The 10,317-nt window shown below is 44.9% G+C and overlaps 1 protein-coding gene and 1 long non-coding RNA gene across 3 annotated transcripts; one reads left to right on the top strand and one right to left on the bottom strand.

The window, feature by feature from the left end:
* BOD1 (biorientation of chromosomes in cell division 1) lies at positions 1–7,462 on the bottom strand. 2 transcript variants are annotated; one of them, XR_005358157.1, is made up of 4 exons: positions 7,092–7,462; positions 3,077–3,201; positions 1,719–1,987; positions 1–744 (listed from the first exon to the last, which is right to left on the bottom strand). XR_005358157.1 is itself a non-coding variant. In XM_038534730.1 (4 exons), exons 1-3 carry the CDS (start codon positions 7,326–7,328, stop codon positions 1,792–1,794), a joined length of 558 nt encoding a protein of 185 aa, XP_038390658.1. In that variant the 5' UTR covers positions 7,329–7,455; the 3' UTR covers positions 1–744; position 1,791. The 2 variants fall into 2 exon arrangements, 1 of the variants encoding a protein (XP_038390658.1); XM_038534730.1 differs by having other exon boundaries at positions 1,791–1,987; positions 7,092–7,455.
* A 135-nt stretch (positions 7,463–7,597) lies between these two features.
* On the top strand, positions 7,598–9,869 carry LOC102155584. Its single transcript, XR_005358158.1, has 3 exons — positions 7,598–7,901; positions 8,697–8,841; positions 9,810–9,869. It is a non-coding gene; the product is annotated as an uncharacterized LOC102155584 (long non-coding RNA).
* Positions 9,870–10,317: the final 448 nt, after the last annotated feature.

Raw genomic sequence — 10,317 nt, 5'->3', positions numbered from 1 at the left:
TTACAAAACTTAAGCCATTTATTGATCATTCAACTTTTCTAAAAAACATAAACATGAGAATAAAATAAACACACCCAAGATTCATAAGCCCTTGCAGGATAGGAAGCAGCCCTGGACAGAGAGCCTGCACATGTTTTTCCTTATACCTGGTGTCTGCACTTCCTCACATTCTAGGGTCCCATGTGTCGTCACCTCTTACAGAGGAAAAGAAGCCGAAGCTACAAGATTCATGTACAAGAGGGTCACGTCAACTTTAGAGCTATTTGGTGCTAATGGCTTAAACATTCTAGTTGACAAATAAGCACTAATACCTACTCCATGCTATCCTTCACTGTCATTCTTTGAAATTGCATCTTTGGAACTGATTATGTTCCTTCACTATAGCTACAGCCCCTCTAGGGATACCCAAACACAAAAACCCTAAAATCCACACAGTCTTCAAGTTCAAGTATAAAGGTTTGATTCAGGACAACCCAGACTGATGTAGTGTTTCTTTATACCTCTGTAGTGTCTACTGGGTGTCATCCCCTTTGACAGGCTGACCAGATGACAGCACAATGAGGGAGCACACATGGTCAACTCTGCTACTGCCTGTTCAATCTGGACACTGCCCACAGTCAGGGCTGCATGCTGAAATCAGTGATGACCTCGGCCTGTCTTCATTCTGAAGTTGTACTCTTAAGTAACCGAATCCATTTCTTCGCGGTTAATTCAATGGAGCTTCCAAAAGGTGTCAGACATACTCTGAAAAGATAAGAGAATCAGATTAAAATGCTTTTTGATAAGAGACTACATTTGATTTTAATGCTTCTAAAGGAATTTACAATTAAACTTAAAGACTGGTAATGTTTTACACTCCATAATGGAACTGAGGTTTTCCCCCAATACAGGCACAAAAAGACAACCCCCCTCCCCTTAAGGCAGTGCCCCACACGAGCTTTATGCTCTTGTTCTGTTCACTCATTGATGCTTTCTTATAAAAAATTATAAACATCTTAATGAATCTTACAAACAGAACACCAAAATGGACTGAGAGGACAGATTACTAACAATGGCTAGGTAAGAATCCACTGCTTACTTGCTGATCACTGCTCATATTTACTAATGTCTCAAAGCCTGCAAAAAGTATTGCTTTGTGCATCTATAGCTGGCTTTTAAGATTAAATTAAATCCCAAATGTAATTAGAAGGGGTATGCATATAACACAAGAATCCCATGGTAACTGTCACTGGTAAACTATAATCCCTAAATACAGGGAAATACAGCAGGGCTTAAAGCAAACTGAGTCTTATTTAGGATGGCGTTTTTTAATACATTGTTCGACTTTATATTCAAATTGCAAGCCCAAGTTTAATTCATGTCCAGGCGTGAGACTTGTTTTATCAATTTCAGAAAAACAGAACTTTCCTTTGAATTTCTCTTGTGCACAACAATCATCCCAGGCTTTCTAATGAAGCATCTATTTCTAATAGATGCTAATCTATTTCTAATAGTTTCTAATGCATCTAATAGCATCTAATAGATGCTAACTATTTCTAATGAAGCATCTATTCACAGCTTAAATGTTTAGCTCTGGTGGCACAGAAACTCATACCAAGACAGGAGAATGCTATTCATTAGTTCTCAGTAAAAAATGACTTTTAAATAGTAGGTGAAGTCTATCTGCAGTAAATGCTTTTCTGAATACATAAAGAATATGATCCCCAATAGTGGCTTACCCCTTTTCTATCCATTTTATTTATCTATAAGTCAGAGATGAATGCTCCTGGACAAAAGATGGGATACCGGACCTTAGGAAGCATCCTGGGATGGAGCTGGGGGGTCCTGGCTCTCAGGCTCTGGAGGGGGCGCTGGCACAGCTTCTTTTTTCTTGGCCGCCAGGAACTCATGAATTGCTCTTTCTATCTGTGGTCTAAAGATGTGGTTTAGTTTGGGATCCACCACTTGAGAAATGATTCTGTCCACTCCAGCTTCCAACATCCCTGACCTTGTGGAAACAAAAAGATCATTCTTTGAAGGTCTGTGCACCCTGCATACTGACAGTGCAATATCAAACTGGAAAAATGATAACCAGTACAACCCAACCTTAGTTTTCACACATGTAACCACACTCTGTTGTATGCGTAGCTCTGTGCCATTTCACCACGTAACTGCAGGTAATGAAGATCTTACCCATACCACCAGAGTATCCCCTTGTGCTACCCCTTTCAAGTCACACTCACTCCCCTCCTCCTCCTATCCCTAAAGCCCTAGGCAACCACTATTTTTGTCTCCATTGCTATAACTTTGTTCACCAATGTTACATATATGGAGTCACCATACTTCTTTTTGATATTGGTTTTTTTCACTAAGCATAATTCCCTCATATTTCTATACCTAAGGAGGTAGGCTTCACAAGCTTTTAGATATTCCAGTAGAGTTCAGTGGATCAAGACTTGAACATGAGTGCCAGTAATAAGAGCAAAAAAGATCTCAAGTAGATTAGAAAAACTTATCTTAGGACACCATATTCCATGACTGCCTCCACTTTTATGCCCAGCAACATTAAGAAGTCACTTGGATGAGCTATCAGCAGCACCTTATTAACTAAGGTTCCATTTGTTACTGTGAAGGCCATGCTTTAATAAGACTCCATGCCTTCCTAAAAGCTGCCATTACATGTGAGAGGGCCATATGGACTCAAAGATTTTGTAGAACTCCCATTTCCTTATGATACTAAAGATCCAACTCCTCTTGCCCAAGATCCAAACACTGCTATCTGGGTCTAAAACTCCTATGTATGTGCCGACTATGCTGAAAACTTCAAGCAAGAGAGAACTGTGTTTCACAACTTGAAGTATCTTTCAATGCACCCGGTAGAGTTTACACAGGAGTCTAAGGAGGTTGGATAAACTAGCAAGAATGTCAGCTGAGTCCTTTGCTTACTTGAACCTTAACTTTAATAAAGGGTGGACTGCTAGGACTTGTGTGTGGGATTTGCTGTAAAATGCCATTCACCCTGACCAAATAATGATGCCTATCAGCTTTCTTGTGCATCCTACATGATTATCGCCTTTTCACTCTTAATTCTACTTACTGAACCACACTCTGCCTCAGACCATTTCGCAACTGGTTTTTGTTCATTGTAGGATTCCATTCCTGCTTGTCCAGATGTGTTGACACAAAATTATCCACCTTCTGCCTCAGGTTTTGGTAAGCTGGCTAAAACATTAAGAAGAGGAGGCAAGGAAAGAAGTTATATGCACCAAAGTTTAGAAATCAGTCATTCAAGAATACTGCTTTTCAGAGAAATGTAGATTTTAAGACCTTAGAGACACTTCCACCATGCCTATGAAGATCACCCCACATAGCACAGCAGAGCATACATTAACAAGCAATGCAAGAGCTTACTTTATGGTGGGCAGGCACAAGGCCAGATGCTTTATCATCCTACTTACTTTCCAAGTAATGGTACAGGGAGGTTCCAGAACTCTCTCCTGCCCCCATATTAGAGATAAGAAATTTACACTTAGAAAAAAGAAACAACTTGCCCACATGGCCAAAATGTGGCAAATCCAAGGTCAGACCTAGTCTGTTTCTAAATCAGAGGAACTGGGTTCTAGCCCAGAGCCACCACTAACTGGCCGTCTGACTTTCAACAAGTCACCAACCTTTCAGTCTCAGTTATTTCCATTTGTAAACCTGAAATGCTACGCCCCACTTACCTCACAGGGTATCTCAGCAACAAATAAGGACTCAGGAAAGTATACTGTATAAAATGTAGGGCCACCCAAACCTCAGGGCGCTATGAAAATAGGAGACTAAAGTCAAAGCCTATGGAACACTGGGAAAGGCTGAGGCGAAGCACAGCTTAAGTCCAAAAATGGAGCTTGAGCTATTTATCGGCCTCAAATGTTTTATATCCAACTATGATCAGAACAAAATTAGAAGGAACTTGATAAACACATGGAATATATGTTCTCAGCCTCCAAGACCTTCTGGTACAATCAGCTGCTCTTCTTCAAATCAAGAATAACAGTAAGCATTGCTGTTAAGCATCACCCCTGTTCTCCTGCTGCGCAGGGACTGCTTCCCTACCCCAATGAAGTTGGGAGTTTTAGCAACACGATATGGTCTTGTCAATGGAGTGCTAGTGACCGAAGACCTTCGATGTGGTTGTGCTCTGTCTAGCTTGGTTCTTGTGCTCTAGTGACCGTCTATGAGGGCATGTCCTGGGACCTAAGATGAGTTTATACATAGCCGAGCTAAACCCAAACCCAGGCCACCTGAGTCACCCAGCTGAAGCCTACTTAGGTTAGCTGAACTCCAGCTGACCTGTAACCCTAGCAGCATGAGAATGAACGCTTATCCTAAGCCATTGTGATTTGGTTTATTATGCAGTGTCACCGAGGCAAAAGTTTGCTAACAGGTAAATGAAATAGACAAATCAGCACGCTTCAACTCTATATGCAGATTCTGCCAACGGCCAAGTGAATTGACACACAAACACCCATGTACTATCTACCTAGCAACTCGTCCTCCTTCCCTCACAAAGGTCCGGCAGAGGGTGCCATGTTCTCCTGACGGCAAGGCTGGTGCCTGACCCATGCTAAGACAATGCTGATGTTCCCTGAGATTTTTTGAATAGGAGTTGAGAGCCCTTTTCTATAGGAAGAAGATGTAAGATGTAATCAAAATACTAGTAACCAAATGGATGACTCTGCAGTGACAATAAAAGAGTTATAGAGCAGAGATGAAAGACAGCCCCTGTGGAGCATCCTTGGTTCCAAACGCATCCCTCTTCTGGCAGTTTGCTCGTTTTTTTTTTTTTTTTTTTTTTTTTAAGATTTAATTTATTTATTCATGAGAGACACACACAGAGAGAGGCAGAGATGCAGGCAGAGGGAGAAGCAGGCTTCATGCAGGGAGCCTGATGTGGGACTTGATCCCGGGACTCCAGGATCACACCCTGGGCCAAAGGCAGGCACTAAACCGCTGAGCCACCCAGGGATTCCCCCAGTTTGCTCATTTAGTCCTTTCTTGCATTCCTCAAGTCAACAGATTCACTCCTTTGCTTAAAGGAACTAGAATTAATTTGTAACTGGGAACTATGCGTCCTGATATTATACTTTCTGCTATTGAAAATACGTTACCCGGGATCCCTGGGTGGCGCAGCGGTTTGGCGCCTGCCTTTGGCCCGGGGCGCGATCCTGGAGACCCGGGATCGAATCCCACGTCGGGCTCCCGGTGCATGGAGCCTGCTTCTCCCTCTGCCTGTGTCTCTGCCTCTCTGTCTCTCTCTGTGTGACTATCATGAATAAATAAATAAAATCTTAAAAAAAAAAAAAAAAAAGAAAATACGTTACCCTGTTTGAAATAAGTTACTGCTTACTGAAAAAGGACAAAGGACAGCAAATATCATCCCCAAACCCGAAAAGATCTTGACAATATAGAACAATCCCTTCAGTTCTTGAAGTGAAAGGACAGAATGTACCTGCCATTAACATTTTATTGCACTATCTATCCCTCACTTGATTCACTTATCAGTTTGTTCTATTTGTATTTTGGGTGCATTGCAAAGTAAATTACAAACATCATCAGTACATTTTCCCCCAAATATTTCAGCAGTCTGGGAAAGGGCCTAAGCCTAAGAATATATATTTCTAACAAATTCTCAGGTGAGGTTGGTGTTGCTGATCCAAGAGTCACACTGAGACCATGGAGCTAAAGCAACAGTGTCTGAAAACACACTGTCTTCCAGAATTAAAACCACCCAGTAGCTAATGGAAGGAACATATAAGGTGTTATGTGGGGGGAGGCTCCAACTCTCCTTTCCCCAACAGCTTTACAATACTGATTTCCCTTTTTTAAAGATGTTATTTATCTATTCATGAGACACATACACAGAGAGGCAGAGACACAGGCAGAGGGAGAAGCAGGCTCCATGCAGGGAGCCCGACGTGGGACTTGATCCCAGGACCCCAGGATCAGGTCCTGAGCCAAAGGCTCAACCACTGAGCCACCCAGGCATCCCTGTTTCTTTTTAAAATAACATGCATACTACATGGATTTAGCTGCATAAAACTGAACATAAGAGATATGAGTGGAGAACTTGTGATGGGAAGTTAAGAATACCCAGAGTCCTGGGAATGGTGGAAGCTCAGTTGGTATGTATCTGAGACACCTCACATAAGGAAAATTAAGCATTAACCACTTCTAGCACCACTTACTGTTTATACTCTCAGGTCCACATGTCAGTTTTCTACCCTACAGTACAAGCTTTGAGGACAGGTAATGACTTACTTGTTCCTGTATCCACACAGCCCACATGCTATAGGCCAGTAAATGTCAATGACTAAATGGAGGACGTCTTTTCCTATCTTTGAGTTGTAATTTTAGGTTCACAATCCTCCTGTTAGACAGGCAGATTTTCTCAGAGAGGAAGAAATCACTTCCCTAGAGGAGTTAACGGCGCCTCCTACACCGACAAACCTAATCTTCTTAGAAAAGCTTCTGAAAAGGGAGAGAATGGAACATTCCAGCAACTACTGTTATGTCTGGTAACACGTGGCTTCATGGAATTCCCAGGGCTGTGGCAAGTAACATGAAATAGCATTTTACTAGGAGGCATTCGGATCTAAAATTGGCACCAAATCCCCTTTGAGCCACGGTGGAGTAAAAGGGTGTCGGTTCTGGAGTAAAAGGGTAATTAAGGGCGTACCTTAATTCGACTGGATACCCAAAGTGCAAATCACTAAGCTAGCGGGAAGAAGCAATAGCTAGCAGCTACCACAGGTGACGACGGCGCATTCACGCCTTCTCGCTTCCTTACTGGTCTTCTCCAACGTTCTTAACACACAGAGGTTTGTTACTGAGGGGCTCAAAGACGTCTCAGCTTGGGAAAGACAGGATGCAGGCTCTCCCCCCTACGTTCACACAACGACTGGACCGCCGCCCCGCTCGCAGTCATGGGGCTGGGAGCCCAACCACGTGTACACGACTCCGGAAGCTTTCTGCACTGCCTCAAGCGGTTTAAAGTATCTTTCGGTTTTCTCTCTGCTTTAGAAAAGCCAAGCTGCGACCCTGCCGTCCTCACGCCCGGCCCCGGCTACCTTGGTGTCCACGTCGGCCAGGCAGTCCCGGCGGAAGCTGTCAAACAGGCCCCTGCTCTTGAGCTGCTCCACGATGAGAGCGATGAGCTGCGGGTCGCCGGGAGGCAGCGAGGCCGGGTTGATGGGGCCGCCGCTCCCGCCGGCCCCCGCCGCGCCCGTCGCCGACCCCGCCGAGGCCTGGCCCGCTCCGCCGCCGCCCACCGAGCCGGGGCCCCCGCCGCCGCCGCCGTCCGCCATGGCTGCGCCCCGGGACCACAAAGGAGACCGAACACGGCTGCTCAGGGGCAGAGAGCCTGAGTCGTGTAGAGAGGGCAGAAGCGCCCAAGAAGGAGGCGGCGGGGGAGGTGGAGAAAGGGGAGGCGGAGGGGGGAGGGGAGAGCGGGGAGGGCAGGGAGGGGGCGGGGGCGGGGGGGGCGGCGGCGGCGGCGGCGGCGGCGGCAGGGGAAGCCGGCTCCGAGGCAACGGGGGTAGAGGTAGGAGCGGTAGCAACTGCCCGCTCCATCTCCGGCGCTCCGCGGATGACGTCACCGCTGGCCTTTGCATTGTGGGGCGGGAAGTTTTTGGCAGTCATCCTCGCCTTTCTTATAGGCAGAGGTCTGGCTCCTGGAAACTACAACCCCCAGGCTCCTGCTCGCTCGGCGCCAGTGTGCGGGACAGAACGCGAATTGGAGGCCCGGGCCCTCGTGATTGCCGCAACCTGCGCTTGGCGTTTCTCGCGCAGTCCCTGCCCCGCTGGTTTTAAACCAGCAGGTCCCACCCAACTGCCCAATGATAAGAATCATCTGTGGGACTCGTTAGCGGTATAAACAGGTTTGTTCGTGACATGTTCCGATTCAGTATTTTTCGGTCGGGCCCTAGGAATCTGTGCTTTTAACACGACCCCCAACGCCCTCCTGAGCAATAGGAGGAGCCCGGGCAATTTGGGCAACAGTAGACTAGTCAAATTTGTATTATGCCAAAAAGAGAAAGGTACTTTCTCTCCCTTCAGATTTTATTCTTTTTTTTTAAGATTTTATTTATTAATCATGAAAGACACACAGAGAGAGGCAGAGACACAGGCAAAGGGAGAAGCAGGCTCCATGCCGGGAGCCCGAGGAGGGACTCGATCCCGAGACCCTAGGATCACGCCCTGGGCCGGAGGCAGACGCTCAACCGCTGAGGCACCCAGGCGTCCCTCTCCCTTCATATTTTTTTAAAAAAAATTTTTTAAAGATTTATTCATGAGAGACACAGGCAGAGGAAGAAGCAGGCTCCATGCAGGGAGCCCGACGTGGGACTTAATCTGGGGTCTCCAGGATCACGCCCTGGGCAGACGGCGGCGCTAAACCGCTGCGCCACCCCGGGGTCCCCTCCCTTCAGGTTTTTATAGCAGTGCACACTTCTTTTAGGAAATTGGAAAATGACAACATTGTGACAAGAAGACAAAAGTTTCCGTGAATTCTTTTCCTGCGTGTGTGGGTTTCCTCCCAGATGATAGACACTGCCAATAATAGTGGTGATAATAATAAATTAATATCAAGTAAATGGGATATGTCAGGCACGATGCTAAACACTTTACACTTGGCAAGAAACTGAAAAGCAGGTAATGTCACTGCTGTTTTACAGATGCAGAAATGGAGACCATATATCGCCTGATCACATAGCTAGAGGCTGAAGAGGAGGCTTTGAACCCAGGTTTTCTGAATCCAAATTTTGCAGCGTTTAACCCAAGCTATGTTACTCCTGAGATCTTGTGGGCATCACACATCAGGTAAGGCGTTTTATCCTGATTTGTTTTTAGCCGCAATTCACCATGGGAACTTCAGGGCTGCCACCACTGTCCTCTCCTTTTAGCCCTTGACTTTTATTAGCTCAACTCCTGTCCACCTGGGGCAATTAGGTCGGCTGTTATTTCCTCATCTTACACAAGCAGTGGGGGTGGGCGTGGATGTAAATAATAATCTCTGCCATATCCTTGGTTACTGGGAAGAGGCAGAATGGACCGATCTGGGATGCTCTCTTGGTTGACGTTTCCTACCCAAGAGAGTTTGAATTAATCCTCAAAATAAATATTCAGGTGTTAGTTTATACTTATCCTTGAACATCAGCTCAGTCTTTCTCAATTAATGGCAAACATTAATGTTAATGACATTTTCTTAATACCTTACCATCCTTGAGATGACCCAGTGCATGTGCATGTGTGGAAAGGGTGGGTATCGTTTAAGCCACAACCTCCAGAAAAGAGAGAGGCGTTATAACAGGAAATGATGGATTCGCCTATTGATCTAATAAGAAAGTGATCCTGGAGATTGGCAGTAGGTGGTTCAATCTTGGCAATCTCACTGTAGGGTTATTGGGACCTTGTGTCTTGGTCAGTGGCACTCCGAACTGTGATAAGTTGCTGCACCATGTATCTGTGACCTTGCCTCTGGAATTGGTATCAGTGGGTGGGGGTTTGAGGAGCTAAGGTGATTAAGCCTAGGGGAGGCTTATTGTTCATCCAGATTTTCAGTAGGAAGCCACCTACTTAAATCCAGACTGCTCTCATCCCCAACCAAGGAATGTGTAATACGTGATACACTAGAGGGCACCATTGCTATGTTAATAATCCAAGACCTTTAGACATTCTATGCAGATTATTGCTTTAACTTTGACCCAGGTAGTCTCATTTTCAGATATTCTTTAGGAAAAAATAAGTGTTGAATATATTTTTTAAAAGATTTTATTTATTTATTCCAGAGACACACAGAGAGAGAAAGGCAGACACACAGGCAGAGGGAGAAGCAGGCTCCATGCAGGAAGCATTATGCAGGACGCAATCCCAAGACTCCGGGATCATGGCCTGGGCCAAAGGCAGACCCTCAACCGCTGAACCATCCAGGCATCCCGATAACACAAACCTTTTTTTTTTTTTTTTTTCTGATAACACAAGACTTTCTTTTCTTTTTTTTTTTTTTTAACACAAGACTTTTCATCACTGAATCATATTCAGAGTATGGATATACTAGAGCTTTTTTTTTTTTTTTTTTTTTGTACTAGAGCTTGTTGATCCATTCCCCTATGGAAGGACCTGATGGTTGCTTTCAAGTCTTGACCATCAAATAAATGAGCAATAAACATATGTGTATATTCTTGTGTGGATGAAAGTAACTCATTTCAGGAAATACATGGGGATGTGTTTTCTTTATTGTATCATGCACCATCTTATCTTTGTAAGAAACTGCCAAGGCATCTTCCAAATTGGCAG

This window comes from Canis lupus, chromosome 4, assembly GCF_011100685.1.
Source record: "Canis lupus familiaris isolate Mischka breed German Shepherd chromosome 4, alternate assembly UU_Cfam_GSD_1.0, whole genome shotgun sequence".
NCBI lineage: Eukaryota > Metazoa > Chordata > Mammalia > Carnivora > Canidae > Canis > Canis lupus.
Note: the sequence above shows the minus strand (reverse complement) of the source record. Positions and strands in the feature narration are given on the sequence as shown.

Excerpts from the sequence above, each read along its gene's own strand:
- BOD1 (XM_038534730.1), bottom strand. The coding sequence starts at position 7,328 with ATGGCGGACGGCGGCGGCGGCGGGGGCCCCGGCTCGGTGGGCGGCGGC. Across the intron at positions 3,202-7,091 it reads TGGCCGACGTGGACACCAAG|CCAGCTTACCAAAACCTGAG; the intron begins GTAGCCGGGGCC and ends TTAATGTTTTAG. Across the intron at positions 1,988-3,076 it reads CTGAGGCAGAGTGTGGTTCA|GTCAGGGATGTTGGAAGCTG; the intron begins GTAAGTAGAATT and ends TGTTTCCACAAG.